This window comes from Amyelois transitella, chromosome 25, assembly GCF_032362555.1.
Source record: "Amyelois transitella isolate CPQ chromosome 25, ilAmyTran1.1, whole genome shotgun sequence".
Taxonomy (NCBI): Eukaryota; Metazoa; Arthropoda; class Insecta; order Lepidoptera; family Pyralidae; genus Amyelois; species Amyelois transitella.
This window is the reverse complement of record NC_083528.1, coordinates 5,162,877-5,181,239: the sequence shown is the minus strand read 5'-3', so window position 1 is coordinate 5,181,239 and position 18,363 is coordinate 5,162,877. Positions and strand designations below refer to the sequence as shown.

The 18,363-nt window shown below is 35.9% G+C and overlaps 2 protein-coding genes across 2 annotated transcripts; one reads left to right on the top strand and one right to left on the bottom strand.

The window, feature by feature from the left end:
• The first annotated feature begins 8 nt into the window (after positions 1-8).
• On the top strand, positions 9-2,012 carry LOC106135097 (putative nuclease HARBI1). Its single transcript, XM_013335294.2, has 5 exons — positions 9-656; positions 764-960; positions 1,068-1,200; positions 1,313-1,451; positions 1,591-2,012. Exons 1-5 carry the CDS (start codon positions 402-404, stop codon positions 2,010-2,012), a joined length of 1,146 nt encoding a protein of 381 aa, XP_013190748.2. The 5' UTR covers positions 9-401.
• LOC106135098 (uncharacterized) lies at positions 1,884-3,662 on the bottom strand. The gene is made up of 5 exons (XM_013335295.2): positions 3,447-3,662; positions 3,077-3,272; positions 2,789-2,974; positions 2,272-2,711; positions 1,884-2,020 (listed from the first exon to the last, which is right to left on the bottom strand). The coding sequence occupies exons 1-5, from the start codon at positions 3,617-3,619 to the stop codon at positions 1,984-1,986; spliced, it is 1,032 nt and encodes a 343-aa protein (XP_013190749.2). The 5' UTR covers positions 3,620-3,662; the 3' UTR covers positions 1,884-1,983.
• Between the last annotated feature and the right edge of the window lie 14,701 nt (positions 3,663-18,363).

The window sequence follows — 18,363 nt, the reverse complement described above, 5'->3', positions numbered from 1 at the left end:
CTTACCATAATGTCTTGTAGCAGTATTGTTTCAATATTACTTTTGAAATTTGTACCATGACACTTAGAAAACAATATTACTTTAAGCTTACATTTCTTAGCAGTTTTGATGACGTCACAACGAAACGTTCATTCAATTTCGTACTATAAGCCGTTATTTGACAACTAGTAATATTGTTTTTACGTCAATTTTTGCGATCTTGAAAAAGTTGGTCGGATGCCATGGAAACAAAACTTTTTTCATATTGAGTGTGATTCCTTCAATGCTTACAAACCACTTGAAAACCTTATGAGACATTTGAGTGTTGAAATAAGTAAGCATAAAGTGTTCACTGTGTTAGTTACGTTACGTTAGTGTTTGAAGGTGTTTGTTTACGTGATATATATAAAACAACGTTTGTAATGGCTAATGAATACGAGATCTTTGAATACTTGGAAGAAGAAGACGACCATGAAGATAGTGTAAGGAGGAAGCAGGCAGCAAAGGAGCGGCATAGACGATTACGGGATCAATGTGATCCGTTTGAAATATACACGGATGCTCAATTTGTTAAGGAGTACCGATTGACCAAAACACTAGCTCGCGATTTATGTGAAGAGATTCGACCTTTCCTTAAAACACCACAAAAAGCTACTGACTTGTCGGTGGAGACAAAGGTAAACCTAGAAAACTTTTATTTAGAATATGTATCATAATGAGAATAAAGTGCATCTATATGGGGGATTCTTTGTGTTATCTTCACTTACGTATTTGCTTTTTTCAGGTTTTGACTGCTTTGTCATTTTTTGCCACAGGGTCTTATCAAAGACCTACAGGAAAGATTCAAGGGCATTTTGTAGCTCAGCAAACTGTGTCTACTGTCATAAATGAAATTTCAAAGTGCCTAAATAATACATATTTTAGAGAAAAATATATTCACTTTCCTAATAATAGTGATGAACAAAACAAAATAAAAACAAGGTATATAAAATAACTTAATACAAGACAAATATAATATAAATACTAATGTTTTATTGTATCCCGTGCATTTTCTTATGGTAATAAAAATAATATATTCCTTGTTTTAGATTTCATAACAAGTTTAATATTCCGGGAGTATTAGGATGCATTGATGGCACTCATGTTGCTATTGAGCGTCCTAACCAGCATGAAGACAGATATTTTTGCAGAAAGGATTACCATTCTCTAAACGTACAATTGGTAAGTAAACTTTTAATAATTGGCATAATTTTGCCCAAAAATGAATATCTTAAATAACTAAGTAATTTGGTTGTAAATAAATATAAAAACTAAATATTTACATTGTTTCTAGGTTTGTGATGCTGACATGCAAATTATAAGTGTTGATGCCAGTCATGGAGGTGCAACTCATGACTCTTTCATTTGGTCTAGTCATCCTTTAAAGGACTACATGGAAGAACTAAGTAATAATGAAAATGTATGGTTTCTTGGTAAGTATTTTGCATTTTTATAAGTAGTATATAAATGAAACTGTCACCATAATGCAGGCATAATGGTGGATGTGCTAGTATCATCAACTTGTAAAAAAAGCTTCATTATAAAAAAAGTTAAAATTTAATTGTTTTACAGGTGACTCTGGATATCCATTAAGACGGTACATGATGACGCCTGTTTTAAATGCAGCACCAAATACACCAGAGGCACATTATACAAATTTGCATGTGCATACTAGAAATATAATTGAACGCACAATTGGTCTTTTAAAAGCACGATTCCGTTGTTTACTACTACATAGAAGATTGCACTATCAACCAGAGGTAGCTGGTTCTATTGTAAATTCATGTGTTATATTACATAATATGTGCAATGGAGCCAAGCTACCTCCGCAAGAGTTAACTACAGAAGAAAGACAAGAAGAATCTCGATTAGTGGCAATTTATTCTGCACATAGTAGTATTCCAGTGACGGAAGGAGGGCGTGGTAACGTAGCACTCCAGCAGGGTGTGGCCGTGAGGAACGCTCTCATTCAGCGGCTCTGGGAAAGGCGCTAGACATTATGCTGAAAATAATAATGTAGTACTTTTAATCACATACAAAATTTTAGTGCTTATTATTTTATTTATTTTCTCAGTAATACATAGGTATTTGGATTTTTACTTACTAAAATCAAGTTTACGGAAATTAAGTTATAATTTTTTTTTAATTTAGATTTCATTTCAGAATAACACTAATAGCTAATATTAATTTTATAATATGTATATTAGTCCTTTAAAATAAAGTATTTTTTGATGAAAAGTATGTTGTCATTACCTTTTTATATCCCGTATATCATCTTGTATCGTTTTTAGACTATTGGCAATAAGTGCCAGGTTTCGCTGCACACCCTCCATGGCATTACTGCTACGCACACTGGCCTCTGTTTTTTCTTGGGCCGACTGCACGAGAAGACGCCTAGCGTCCTCCCGAGATAAAACATGGCGGCTGCGGCTGCGGCTGCGGCTGCGGCGTCCACTAGGCTGGGGAGATGGTGCCAATAATTCTGGCTCTTCTCTCTCTGCTCTCTCCCCCTCAACTACCGCAGGAAAGGGATCCTCCAATATGGCTTGCTCAGTGTCCATATGCCTATCCACTTCATGCGAAGGTCCTGCACCATCATCAAACACCTCGAGTTGTACAAGTGAAGGTTCTTCCATACCTTCCCTTGTCAAAATGGACTGTGATGTAGGTTCAGATGTTACTGCAGTATGTGCCTAAAAGTACACAAAATAGTAACAATTATAAAAATTATATATACACATTCATTTTTGACATGACTTCAATTATTTACCTCTGTTAATGGATCCACTCTGATTCCAGCCATACCTTGACCAAAATCTACTCCTAGTATGGATAAAAATTTATCCTCTATTTGGGACAAAGGTGGCTCATTAGCTGATCCTCCTCCGGTTCGCCGTCTGGATGAATGTAGAGCGGCATTCCTTTTTTTTAATTTTGCCTTGTAATCCACCCAGTACTAGAAGAAATATGTAATAAGTTATGATAAGTAGTCTCCAAGTAATGCATTGACTGACACATATGTTTAGATATACCTCCTTATATATTTTTATTTAGTTACCTTTGACCACATTTTTCCATCTTTGAGTGCACCATCTCCTTGTGCGTTTAGAATTTCGGCGATTTCTTGCCATTTCCTAGCCGAATATTCTTTCGCCTGTAAGGAGCGGTTAAAACCAGTCGCAATGTCTTTATTAGAATTTAAGAATTCCCACAAAAGTTCAAGCTGCCTCATAGAAACGCGACGATTCCTAACGCTGCAAAAAAAACCCACTTCAAACTTATACCACTTAACATAGCTGACTTGTTATTACTACGAGAAATTTTTAACGAAACAAAATACTTATATGATATGAATTTGCAAGAAATAAAATAGTTTCACAACACACGTTATGTCCGTATTATACACACCAATAATTGAGTAAACTTACTTGGAATTAGACATAGTTTTAATAAAAATACAAATTATTTTCTTTACTTCGAATAAGCACAGAGACTTTTTGAGTGGCCGCGCCGACTGTTTTGTTGTGACGTCAAAAAATGTTCCGAATGATGCCTGTAGTATGGTACACAATTTCACTTGGAAACGTAATTCAAAAGCCATATTTTGTTTTAATGATTAAGATTTAATACTTTAATACTTTATTCACCTTTCATACACTTATTAACTTTTAAAACACATATTTTATAAATGAGATTATGAAATTAAAATTTCGTATTGTCGTCATGAGAGCTCCATGAGAGTCAATTGGAACACTGCGTAAAAGTGACGCAGCTATACGAAACACATCTTGTGTCTCGCTTTCACAATCGCCAGGGAATAGATAAATCCTTCGTTCTTTCACAACACTAAGCAGGAATAAAACAATCTTGTTTTAAAAGTTCATGGTATGATTTGGAACAACATTATTTTAAGCTTGAAACAAAACGGGCGAAAACTATCATGGTTTTCTTAAAGTTTATGGTAAGCCCCCTGTTCAGGGTGGTCCTAATTAAAAAAGGTCAGACAGCCAGAGTTACCATACGAAATAATTGTAAAAAGCTTTTTGTATGTTGTATGTACTGTATACATTTGTAAATAACATAAACATTGTTTTTAGAAGTATTATGAACATTTATGTACGAATTTTTGTTTTAAATAATGATTTCCTACGCGGTGACAAAAAATAACTAAAGTTGCGAAAGCTTCGCAACGCAACTGCGGCTTGCAAAATAATGTTGGCAGACGTGGGTAGATGGCACTGTCGCGAAATAATTACTTTGGGGGGCTTGACACCCAAGGTGGATGCAAAATAAAATAAACAACTATCATCAAAAAAATAAACGTTTCATTCAAATTATTTTAAAAGAAATAAAAGTTTTATAAGGTTTTCAGGATCATGAGAAAAATCATAGGCCCGCCTCTGCTTCGCCTATGGTAAGTAGGTATTACATTTACAGTCTATAACATCCGCAGATAATGTAATTTGTTATACCGGTGAAAGACTTTTTATGATAAGTTCAGTATTTTCGAAGATTGGACCTTGCAAACAAACAATTAAAGTTACAAACTTCCTTTTTTATAATATTAAATCTACGGGATAGATTATACAGATTGAGTTAGTCTCGAACTAAGTAAAATAACAGAACACTGTCTTTTTGCAATATGACCATAAAATAATAGTATTAAAGATATTTGAGCATTTATGTGAGTACGTTTTACGTGTTTATGTACCTACAGATATTCGTACCTACGCAGATTTTATATACATCTATCTATCTTGTCACTTTCAATTCCATCATTACAATAATATGAACGTGGCCTTTTAGTCTCAAGACTGTTGGCTCTATCTTCCCCTCAAGGGATATAGACGCGATTATCTTAGACATCTGTCCATCCTGATACTGGGACAGGATCTAGCGTCGTAACTAGCTGTAGGTCGTCATGATGGCGTCGCGTGCTGGCGTAAACAGGCCGTGAACGAAAGCTGCCTTAGGGCCGCTTTCTTATAAATATAGAGCTGTTGCCGTAGCCAGGCCCGCGCGACGCCGTTTTTATCGTGCGGAAAACTATCGCTGTTTCGCTGACTTTACATTTAGACGAACATAACTGACAGATTAATAAAAAAATTGATTATCGATTTGACTGAGAAGAAGGCGACGACGCGAGGCGAAGACAATACACGCCTTGAACGAATATTTGAAAATCTGATGTTTGTATTGTAACTGACCCACCAGACCTGTTCAGGGTACCTTAACCGTTCGAACACCAACGCTCTCTCTCTGTCTTGCGTATCGACTACAAAAAGAGAAGTCTTGGAATAAATTGATGCGGTATTATCATCCCTACGTATATACTAGATCTGGCGCAGAGTCATAAAATTGAGATGCAAATGTCTCTAAGGTCTGCTGCAGCCAGTCGGTGGAAGGGGGCCGGTCTAGACCTTTCTCTCAAGTTCTGGGTCACGTTTATGTAAGTTTGTGTTTACTTAGTCGGTGCGCAGGCGCCGGCGGTTATGCGTCAGTTTGTTTTTTTGTAACTCATTGACGTAAAGAAAGATCTGAGATACATAGATTTCCAGTTTTTTCCTTTATTATCTGAATTAACCATTTTAGGCAACATTTTATGTAAACTATTTTTAATGCCTGAACGTTCTCTCATTTCTTTTAGAACCGAAACATTTAGAGAAAGAAAACTTTGATTGTGTGTTCTTAAAAATCAAAAGATTCTTAACAAATTTTTCAAGGATAATTCGCAAATCTTCTTTAACACCAACTTCAAAAAAGGAGGAGGTACTTGAGAGGACCGTATTTTTTTTAAGATTCGATACTCATTCTGTTTTCAGCAGATGTCATTCACCTGTCATGATGAAAATTTTAGAAAGATGCAACAATGGTTTTAAAACGGAGAGGTCCTATCTAAATCTATACCTAGCGCATATATATATACATATATTATGCATTTATCCCGATACGAGATAGACCGAGCTTACAATCTCGAAAAGCCTGAAAAACACGTTTTAATTGTTGGATATATATATGGGATTCAGATTGCTATCGCGTCAAATAAGAATAATAAGCCTTTTAAGATTTCTTAAAAGGCTATTATTATAACGGATTTGTATAATCTTTATGGTAAAGTTTACTTAGTAGGTAAAATTATATTCATATTTTGCGAAGAAAATGCTGCAGTGCAGCGGCAGTAAACTTAGTTTAAATTATTTTATTTGACGTCAACCAATGCTGTGACACCAAAAGATGTGACAATTGTTAAGAGATATGAAGTGTCCCATAATAATGAATAAAATTTTTGAATTTGAATGTGATATCACTGGAAACTTGCTAGAATGTTCGAGTATGCCCTGTACAAAAGGGCGGCTTACTTTACCATAGTTTCTCTTAGTGAAAGGGCTCACGGCCAGTAAACAAGTGAGACTGTGCAAATTAGTTTGTTTTAATTGTTTTGAATTAGTTTTTATTTTAGAAGTGATTCAAATTGTATCAATTGTATGAATGAATGACTCTTCTAGAGAGAATCCCGGAGTGCCTCTCCATCTCTCCCATGGATGTCGTAAAACGCGACTAAGAGATAGGCTTATAAACTTAGGGTTCTTCTTTTAGGCGATGGGCTAGCAACTTGTCACTATTTGATTCTTAATTCTATCATGAAGCCAAACAGCTGAATGTGGCCAGTATTTCAAGACTTGCTGACTTTGTCTATCCCGCACGTGATTATATGAATGAATTAATTAATATATTTATTTATATGAGTAAGTAAGCTTAATTAACCAAGACAGAACAGAACAGTTACAACTTTGCAATATACAAGAGTAATTTAATTAATTTCAAATCAAATCATCAAGATGCTATTATTCATAAATTGTTAATGCTTTAATGAGATACCGGTATTATCGGTATTAATATAATTGGTTGTATTAAATTCGGTCGCAGACTAGCTCACTGATCCCATTTCACCTAGTTAAACACCTTTCTTTACCCACACAGACGAAGTGAATGTTTACACGGAATATTACTGTGCGTGCGCATAGAAAATACAGCTGTGTGCGTGCGCACCTACATATGTACAGTAATTTGTGTCTGTGTGCTCGTTTGAGAGGGGGCCGTCATACTTTCGCGACTGGCTATTTGATGGCTGTGGCTGTGTATTTTTTTTTTAAATATTACTAGTAAATAATTGTGTACTTATTTTATTAATTATAAACTTATTAATAATAACTAATAATGCTTACAAAACTTACCTATACCTTCTTCTTAAATAACATACTATTTTATTTAACAATATTTTTATTTCTGCAAAATATTACCAAATTAAAGCATAACATTATAGATACGTACTTATAATCATGTCTTTATTCCTTATGGGGTAGACAGAGCCAACAATCTATATAATAAAAACTAATAAAAATACAAATCTCCAATCCTAATAAGTATTTATACTGAAAACCATCGATTGACACTGCGCGCGTGTGAGTGTTGCGTATACGCATGCAATGCCAATGGCGCCGTTACGCGCGCGGAAACCCGCCCTGTAACATTACATGACCGGAAAATTTCCTTTACCGCGCGGAAATTGTACTTTTTTCCACCGAAAAGTGTTCCGCGCTATTGACCCGACATGACAGTGTTTTTTTTTTAATTGATTGTACAGAGTTGAAGTTGAACAATTTGGAGTTGGCGGCCCACTCGATTGTTAAAATTTATGTATTTTGTTTTCTTTTTCTTTTTATATTTACATAATAAATAACTATTAAACCTACATACTAGCCTTCGCATATTATAATTTAAAGTAATTTATTTAATTATTTAAAGGTTGCTGGCCCATCGCCTACAAAAAGTATCCTAATATTATTAGCATTTTCTTTATCTCCTTTAGCGATATTTATGGGGAAGATATGTGGTCCTATTTTAGTGCAAGGAACCGCATGACACTAAGGAGTAAATTCTAGAAATTTCCACTTTAGAAAAATCCCCTCAAGGTAGCTTTCCCTAAGATTTAAAAACCTGATGATAACAAGAACACATAATCCAAATCAGCTAGATGAGGTCTAGATGATAACAAATATTAAAAGCTCAAGGGTTTAGTGAAAGCTGTACTAAGTGCAGTTAGCGCATAGCAGGTTGTAATTTTATATACAGTAGCAGTGCATCTTGATATAATACTTATTTCTGTAAAATCATATTATATTAATTTTCCGAATTCAATTAGAGAAAAAATAGAAACAAGCTTTTATTATGAACGATTCGTCGACAAAATAGAATTTTTGTCGATGAAAGAAAAGTTTTGTGTTTTTGCATGTGTGTAACGAATAACGAATATTTGGCACAGCTATAGGCTTATAAACTTGGGATTTTTCTTTTAGACGAGGGGCAGGCAACCTGTCACTGTTTGAATCTGAATTTTATCATTTAGCCAAACTGTTGATCGTATTCTTTCAGTCTTTTCAAGACTGCTGGCTCTGTCTACTCCGCTAGGGACAAAGATGTGATTATATGTAAATAAATGTATATATGTAATCATTCAAAGATGAAATTTTCTGTCTTTCAATCGCGCGAGAGCTAAAAATTATGTTAAGGAACCGTCCGTAGACTAAATGATTGTCGGGGTACAGTTGTCAACTTAAGTAGCAATTAATTTGTAATCGTAGTAAAATTTAGAAAAAAAAAACACTAACTATCTTATTTGTGCGTGTTCACTTTTGCACCCATCGTACATCGCAAAATTTTGACCTGACCTTTCTCATCTTGACCTGACCAGACCTAGCCTCAGATCAGATAAATATTTATTAAACAAGGTTACTTCAAAATCGACTTATACTATATAGTCAAATTGATATTAAGAAAAATTCAAACCTAAGTATCAAAAAGTGTTAGTCGACGACCTAACATTGATAATAGAGATCTGAAACCAGGGAAAGTCAGCTTTGAGAGGATTACCGTTAAACTGCAATAAATACGAATTTGGTATTTTCATTAGATTAATGACTAAGAGGAGAAATGGTTATAAAACACAGGTTAGAATCCTATCAAAACTTTTTCCAATGGCTTGCTTTCTAGCATATTCTTCTAGGTACGATGAGAGGAAACTTAGTGATGATAGATTCAAGCACTAAGGTTGAGGACAGACTAGTCCCTCCGAGTGAAGGCTTCAGTCCTATCCGGGTTTACTAATGACTAATTATACTCATCATAATAATGTTTACAGTTTTATTGTATTTGTAAAACGGTTAACAAAGCAAAATTATACGCGCAAACTGTGTTTAGTAGTTACTACATAAAAAAAGTTAACAAACAGGGCGTTCGTAATTCAAACAAGTCCGGTTAACGGTAAACTTTTAGCATCATCAATGTAATCACCGCTAAACTAGACCGCAGCACAATAAATGTAAAAGAACAATGGCACTGGCAGCTTGATAAAAGAAGTGAAAAAAAAGTGGCGTTCCAAATTCAAATAATTTCCCACACGTAACGTTACGCGGGCGGACATCGAGCGCAGGCCGTTATACGCGCGGCAGTGACCTACATTGACTCAACAACATTTTCGCTGCAAGTTGTTATGTAGATAACCTTATTGTAACTTTCTTTTGACGGAACATTCATTGCTTCTTTATTTGAATTGAGTTTAACATTTGTTTGTGTTAAAGCATCGATGTATAGCAGTGCTGAGTATTTAATAGGAAGAAATGGTGACGTGGTAAGGTGACACGACTGGTGTAAGTTTTGCCGCGCTTTCTGATTCCGTCTAGAAATTATCTCAAAGTCACGTATAGCTTCTTATCGGCAGTTACGTCGGGCGGTCAATTATTTATTATGTCGTTTTATTTGTCATTATTGAATGTTATGACGAATTACCTACTCTTTTTGGGTAAATGACCACTGGTAAGTCATCGTAGGAGTCAAGTCAGTTAGTCATTGGTTTTTAGGGCACCTGTAGATGAATCACATTAAGTGAGGAGACCGCAGAGAGATGCTGTTTATGTACAGTACAGAGTGCTAATACCTAAACCGGATTATGGCATTGGATTATGCAGATAGGATGCTCTGTTTATCTGCTGCCGACTGTACTTTTTTGTACCAATGGTTACTTTTTATTGAATTAAAGGCAGATAATTTAAATGAGATGAGATTATAGCAACACTTTGTATATCCGATATGCCGATATAATGAAGTTACAAACTTATAATAATACATAATATAATGGAAAATAAAGAACATCTTTATATAGGTACTACGTACTGCACACGTAGAATGTACTTACATATATACATTTAATCAGGTCTTTCGGGGTAGACAGAGCCTACAGTCATGAAAAGTCTGAAAGGCCACGTTCAGCTGTTTAGTTAAATGATAGAATTTAAATTCAAACAGTAACAGGTTGCAAGCCCATCGCCTTAAAGAAGAATCCCAAGTTTATAAGCCCTTAGTCGCCTTTTACAACATTCATGGGAAAGAGATGCAGTGGTCACATAATTTTTTTTTATTGGTGCCAGGAATTACATGGCACATAGAATAACTTTGTCTTTAAAAATTTTATGTGTGTGTCTCTTTCAGCGATGCAGCTTTGATAATTTTTATAAATCTGTCAGTCATATTTACAAATTCAAATTCTAGAGAAAAATCATTTCTGAATTAATATTTCAATAAAATATTAACTACAACAATTTCTTCCCAGCACAAGCGGAGGTAATAAGAAAGTGCGCGCGCGCAGCGAATCGTGCTAACCGCCGTTGCAAATGGCCGCGGGCGTCCGTGACATTACACAGATTATACAATATAGGTATTCCAAGGTCTGTCTGATAAATGTTTGATTTATATACATACATACATACATATGGTCACGTCTATATCCCTTGCGGGGTAGACAGAGCCAACAGTCTTGAGAAGACTGAATGGCCACGTTCAGCTATTTGGCTTAATGATAGAACCGAGATTCAAATATTGATTTATATGTGTGCGATAATTATATTCATTTTATAATTGTAATGATTGCGGTTCATTCATTGTAACTTCTCTTGAACCTCTCAAGAGAAGTTACAATGGATCGGAAATTTCGGAGTTGAAAAACCACCAAAAATCATGATCAAGTCAAATTCAAATTCAAACTTTTATTTGCATAATATGAGTACAACAAGGTCTTAAATATTATGTATAACAGCATTATGTGCAACATCCGAAAGGGTAAATCTTCATATTTACCCTTTCGGATGTTGCAAATATTTATTATTCTTATTTATTTATTTAGTCTCAGTCATATTTCAGTAATATAAATAAAACATATGCCATATCTTCTCATTCCTTCTCCTTGCTACATCTATGGCAAAGAGATATAGTGGTTCTATTCGATAGTGCCGAGAACCACACGGCACCAGATAGAATATATATTTATTTATTCAAACTTTATGCACGTTAAATGTACCTAAATAGGTTGACTTAGTCTCATAAGGCTTTCTCTGTGAGCGAAAGAGTCGAACCTTAGGACCAAACTGAGATGGATGTACGGTAGTGTGATAACAGTAAAACACACATACATACATATCATCACGTCTTTATCCCTTGCGGGTAGACAGAGCTAACAGTCTTGGAATGACTGAAAGGCCACGTTCAGCTGTTTGGCTTAATGATAGTGAGATATTCAAACAGTGACAGGTTGCTAGCCCATCGCCTAAAAGAAGAACCCCAATATTATAAGCCAATCCCTAAGTCGCCTTTTACGACATCCGTGGGAAAGAGATGGAGTAGTCCTATTCTTTTTTCTATTAGTGCCGGGAACCACACGGCACTAACAGTAAAAGAAATAATAATATATCCATCATCACAGTGAATTACCTATCAGTACCTACATACGGCAAAACAAACAATACAGTCAATTACATACAGTTATTCAGAATAGGCACACATAATCGTGAGTCACTTTGCCGTAATGCTGAATTATTGTATTCAGATTTCTGTGTGTAGGACGTTGTAACATATATATAAACATATAAAACCCAATGTTTTCTCTGAGGGGTAGGCGGACTCCTCACCTTTCTTCCCTACGATCTTCTTACATATCTAGCTTCCAACCATGGTCAAAGGCATACCCCAGGCTCCTCTCCAGAGTGATGAGGATGCAACTGGGACTAAAGCCAGGAGGAAAAAGAGATATGACTAGCTTCGTCAACATTCATAAATCACTTCAAGCAAGTGTGACGAAGTTGTCGTACTTTGAAACGATTGCGGAGATCAGAGGGAAGTCACTTCATGTAAAAACCTGACTATACCTAATCCAGGTTTGTGGTTATACGTGGACCGTCTCGGACTTTTGGCATAGCTTTTTTTTTATATATAAGTATACGGGTCAAATTACACAGATTGAGTTAGCCTTGAAGAAAGTTCGAGACTTGTGTTACGAGATACTAACTCAACGGTACTATATTTTATAATAAATACTTATATACTTAGATAAACATCCAAGACTCAGGCCAATCAGAAAAACCTCTTTTCTCATCATACCCTGACCGCGAACCCAAACCTCCGGTGTCACAGACAAGCGTACTAGGTAACGCTGCGCCACAGAGGCCGTCTAAAACATAGTTAATAGGTACATCTCAACAGTTATGCCACGCTATTTTCAGTTTTATACATATCCTACTACTATTATAAAGGCGAAAGTTTGTATGGATGTATGGATGTTTGTTACTCTTTCACGCAAAAACTACTGAACCGATTACCATGAAATTTGGTATGCAGGTAGCTGAAGACCCAGAATAACACATAGGCTACTTTTTATCCCAGAGTTCCCGCGGGATTGATAGGGTTTCCATGCGGACGAAGTCGCGGGCGGCCTCTAGTAAGTACATAATATCACCCTTCTTCTCCGGAGGTTACGCAGAGACTACATCTTTCCATTTGCCACGATCCATGCACACTTACTCGCTTCATCCACTTTCTTATCTTTTCATGCAAGCGCTTCAATTACGGGTACTGTTGCAGTTTAACAATCCCTCTTTTTACGTCATGGGTTAAAAATGGCCGCCGGGCGCCATCTTGAAGACACAATCTTTACAACTGGAGCGAACGTTTCGGGGTCGCGTGACACTTCGCGTAACGGCGAAAAAGAAAGTTTGCCGCGGTCAAGTTCACTAACGATGTTATGTTTTGGAATGAATCTTTTTAAATTTAAATCTTAATCTCGTGATGTTTATCCCGGTTACATCCTTTTCACAGAATACATAAACCGTCGGTGATGTTACTTTCGCAAAACCTAACTCATGTTGGATCATGGTTTGACATAGAGTTAAACCTAAATGACGTGAAGGTTTCCTCACTATGTTTTCCCTCACCTTCAGAACATTGGTTAACATTCAAAGTACAGGAAAGTCTCTTTCCCATGGATGTCGTAAAAGGCGACTAAGGGATAGGCTTACAAACTTGGAATTCTTTTTTAGGCGATGGGCTTGCAACCTGTCACGATTTGAATCTCAATTCTATCATTAAGCCAAATAGCTGAACGTGGCCATTCAGTCTTTTCAAGGCTGTTGGCTCTATCTAGCCCGCAAGGGATATAGACGTGATATGTATGTATGTACAGGAAAGAGTCATTGTTAGCATTCGTATTGGATCACGCTGTGATTTTAGACAGAAGTCGCTCAGTGTTATACCTTACTTATTCCTTAAATGCCATGACCTGAAGTATACTTTACACACAAACAGTTCTGAGAATTGTTAATAACTTTCTTGTTGACTCATCGCATCGAGAAAGGTCTTTCACCTGAGCTGAAATCAGCGTAGAAAACAGGAAACTTACACTCAAAATATTCCTATTAGTTTAAAGGTTAACCGTGGCAAAAAGTTTGGTAATGTGAGGAGCATAGAAGTCGATCTCCACAATTGTGGTCAGATTGCATTGTTAGTCTTTTTAATGATGGAATTGAGATTTAAATACTGACAGGTTGCTAACACATCGCCTACAAGAAGAAACCCAAGTTTATTAGACATCCCCTTAGTCACCTTTTACGACATCCACGGGAAAAATATGGAGTGGTTCAATTCTACAGAGCGGTGAACCACACGGCACTTGTCCGAGGGTACTTTATATGACCACATAACATAGAAATGTATAATCACGTCTATCTTGCGGGCTAAACAGAGCCAACTGCCTTGAAAAGACTGAAAGGCCACGTTCAGCTGTATGGGTTAAAAATTATGGAATTGAGATCTACTCTATCTTAATTTTTTTCTTTTGTCAGAAAACTATAGTTGCATTGTTCATTTTTGTAGGTCGGACAATCTCTTCCAACAAAGAAAGTGACGGTCGTAAAACATAATGGGGGCTCTTAAGAAAAATATTTATTAATTAAGCTTGGAAGAGGTCCACTTCTTAATTAATAAGTTGTTTCTTGGAAATGGCTTTGTCTATCAACCTTGTATTTTCATGCTTATCTCAATAATGTTTTTTTAAAGTATGCAAAAATCGTGGCAAATGGAAAAATACCTTATAAGGAATCTTCCTTTTTTATTTCTGATAAATTTTATTTAATATTATTCAAGGTTATAGGTACAGACAATTATTTCTTCTAGAAGTTTTTGAAGGCTATCTAAGTACAAGGCCAAGTTAATCTATTTATTTAGAATTAATTATGTAATAGCTTAAGGGATTGAATTAATTATCCGACTTGGTATTACATGGGTTTCACAGAATATGGGGTTTAATTAAAGGAATAATGGGTTTTAGAAAACTGAGCTCTGAAACATTTTTAAAGAAGTTTTCGATGGTATTCACATTTTTCATGCCATGAATACAAGTGCTCTTACGCAAAATCAAAGTTTAATCGAGTCAAATATAATAATCGAATATAAAACTTCTATTACCCCATTGTAATAGTTAAGTTGCTATGATTAATTGATCACGAGTGAAAATCGAGTAATTTCCACTTGTCGCATCGAGCAACCAGCGGGGAAATGCAATTTTCTTATGCAACTACCAATGCGATGCAACCGCTGTATAAAACGTTTCTAATATTACACACATGCATTTCAGCTTTCTTCGACATACTCTCGGGTAAAATGGCGGGTAAAAAAACAGTGCTTTCTTTTTCAATGTTGCGCTGAGCAAGACAATGCAACGCTAATGCAGGCGTTAGAACGAGACGCAATGCATCATGTGTTTGCGTGTAGATGTCGCTACGGATGTTCGAATTTTCAAGCGGTAAACGTCAATTTTTCCGCCAGCCGACTTTGACAGTTCCGTTGTGGAAATAAGATTTGAAAATCGAACGGTAGTGTTGTCGCGCCGCACGCTGAGCTCGGTGTCGATTCGCGTGCGGTGAAATGTAGGACAATCGAAAGCCTTTCTCCGCTCGGCTGCTAGGCATTTTATTCCGTTAGTTTTTTTGTGACCAGCATTACACCAATATGGCGGATGGCATCATTTTTTCGCTTTGTCACGTTAGATCATTCTTGTTAGACGTTCGAAAGCTGTGTTCTGCTTCTCTGTATCGGAGTCGCATAACTGTAAACGGCGAAGAGAAATGATGTAATTGTAATAGTTGCTATCTTTTTTTGATGTAGTCTGTGTCTGGTATTTTACTATGCATATTATTTATTATATTTTGAATATGTATAGATTTATTTTTAAGATTAAAACTCGTTAAGTACTTGGAATGATTTATGAGTAATATTTATGTTAATTTATATGTTCCGTTATATGTATTATCAGCGTTATGTATTTACTCGACTAGTAAATGTAGATACCTATGCCATAGTAAATTATAGGATTTATTTTGATTATTTTTTTCAAAATAATTAATCAGAAAATCTTTATTATCTTATTGGTCAACCTTTATCAATATAAACATACATACATACATATGGTCACGTCTATATCCCTTGCGGGGTAGACAGAGCCAACAGTCTTGAAAAGACTGAATGGCCACGTTCAGCTATTTGGCTTAACGATAGAATTGAGATTCAACTAGTGACAGGTTGCTAGCCCATCGCCTAAAAAAGAATCCCAAGTTTGTAAGCCTATCCCTTAGTCGCCTTTTACGACATCCATGGGAAAGAGATGGAGTGGTCCTATTCTTTTTTGTATTGGTGCCGGGAGCCACACGGCACTTTTTACAATATAAACATGGCATACATAGGCATACTAGGAGACTGTTAAAAAACACTTTTTAGAATTTCCAACCAGGAAAAAGCAAGTTAATCTTAAAAATAATTATGCAAAGTATATATTTGATTAAATTTTTTTTTTATGAATTCCAGCATAGAAATGCTATAGCGGCGCCCTCTATACCGTCGCGAGCATAAACATAATTGCATAATTTGCATAGGAGGTGCAGCGCGCGTGTCGACCACTTTCTCCAGCTAACGGGACTTGGAACTGGGACTCTCTCGATAGTCGATAACTTGTTCTAGACATCACTAATGCGTGGGCTTAGAAATGAGGATTATTGCTATGATTTATTAATATTAGGTATTATTAAAAGGTAATTTAAGAGCGTCGATGGAGTAGTGGTTACGGTTAAACTTGTAAGCAGTACACGGCTGCAAATCTAAATGTGACCATGTATCAAGGGCTATGTATCACGTATCGCCACGCTTGCATGAAGAGAGCTAAGAATGTGGATGAACCGAAGGAAGTATGCTGAGATCGTGGCAAGTGGAAAGAGGTAGTCTCTGCCTAACCCCTCCGGGAGAGAGGCGTGATTTTATGTATGTATGTATCAAGGGCTATCTCTCTGAGTAACATTGGTTTGAATGGTAACTGATGTGGAGCAAATGTGCACAATCAGGTATCTGAACATAAAGAACTATGATTCAGCTAGGGCATTACAAATTTAAATAAGAAGCAAATCACACATGACCTTGACAACAAGGTCTAGGGGATTAGAATTGGCTTTACGACCTCTACTCTCTCTGGTTTATGGTTTAAACGTAATTATTATATATAATCTTTAATAATTTGCACCTTAATTGTATTTATATACTCATACAATATAATTTACAATATAAGTTGACTTACTTACTGCATACTTTTCATAAGCAGCATTGTAAAAAAGATTCCAAGTCAAGATCATTAATTTAAAAATAGAATGTCTAATCGCTAATCTCTAATCGCGCCCAAACCGCGGACCGTTACAATACAAACATAAATCCAAGATGGCTACCACATCTCAATTAAAGAAAGTGTCACAGTACGCTACACGTAACGCGAGTAACTGACCTCGTTACGGCCACCTTTCGCCTGACTTTCACCAGCGTCTGACCTACTTATATGTGCAACATAAACCACAGTTTTGTTATGTTGGCATTATCAATAATGACCGTGAACTGGCCGCTTTGAACCATGAATACTGCACGATTTTTTTTAAATTTTTTAGCCAGTCCTCTAAAGATTTTTCAAACTCTGGTGCCTTATTATTCAACTTTGTTAAGGAAATTGTTAACAAATTTGTTTACAATGGGCTAATAACATGCCACTTTTGAATCTGAATTCCATCATTGAGCCTTTCAGGTAAACGTGACCTTAGAGCCTTCTGACTATTGGCTCTATGTTCCCCTTAAGAGATAATAGACGTGATATGTATTAAATCACTTTCATAGTAACAAACAAGCAGGCAATATAAGAACTAAATAAAGTTACTATAAAGTATAGTTAAACTTTTTATTTTATTTTATGTAAAGTTTGTTTGTTTGTTTATCCTACCGTTGAACAAAACAAATGCGTACGTGTGATGTGGGGTCTTCATTTATTACTTTTCTGAATTTATTTATCGATTTATAGTCGAAGACGGGATACACTGAGAATCGTTGAATGGCACACTGCATACATATTAGAATGCAGGATGCACCTGTCGACTTTACAATGTGTCTTTTGTATGCTTTCAAGGCTTTAAAATAAACAAAGTCAGCTTTATTGTTTTCAGGAAAGAGGCGTGATTTTAATGTATCAATGTACGAGTATGTTATTAAACCTTCATGGACCTCATTAGAAATTGATTTATTTTCCAAATAGGATACTTAATGTCGGCAACATAAGTATAATAAGTACTAAATCTACTACATCTTCCAACGCGCAAATGTAGCAGAAAAATAGAACAAACTGCACTTGCAGTGTTTTTAGGCAATTTTTATGCTTGAGCTTTGTAAATTGACTTCTAGAAATTTTGTTCTTGAAGTCAATTTACAAAGCCCAAGCATAAAAATTGCCTAAAAATATACAGAAGTCTAAGATCATGTTTCAGAAGTGTGTAAGTCGACTATATTGCTACTAAACACTTCATACTACTTGCGTGTAACTTGGCAATATTGTTCGTTACACGATTAGCGCTCGTGCTTGACGGAAAAGTCAGGATAAACGAGTAAATC

Coding starts and splice junctions, on each gene's coding strand:
- LOC106135097 (XM_013335294.2), top strand. CDS start 402: ATGGCTAATGAATACGAGATCTTTGAATACTTGGAAGAAGAAGACGAC. Junction 657..763: donor ACTTGTCGGTGGAGACAAAG/GTAAACCTAGAA, acceptor TGCTTTTTTCAG/GTTTTGACTGCTTTGTCATT. Junction 1,201..1,312: donor ATTCTCTAAACGTACAATTG/GTAAGTAAACTT, acceptor CATTGTTTCTAG/GTTTGTGATGCTGACATGCA.
- LOC106135098 (XM_013335295.2), bottom strand. CDS start 3,619: ATGGCTTTTGAATTACGTTTCCAAGTGAAATTGTGTACCATACTACAG. Junction 2,975..3,076: donor ATGGAAAAATGTGGTCAAAG/GTAACTAAATAA, acceptor TATTTCTTCTAG/TACTGGGTGGATTACAAGGC. Junction 2,712..2,788: donor GAGTGGATCCATTAACAGAG/GTAAATAATTGA, acceptor GTGTACTTTTAG/GCACATACTGCAGTAACATC.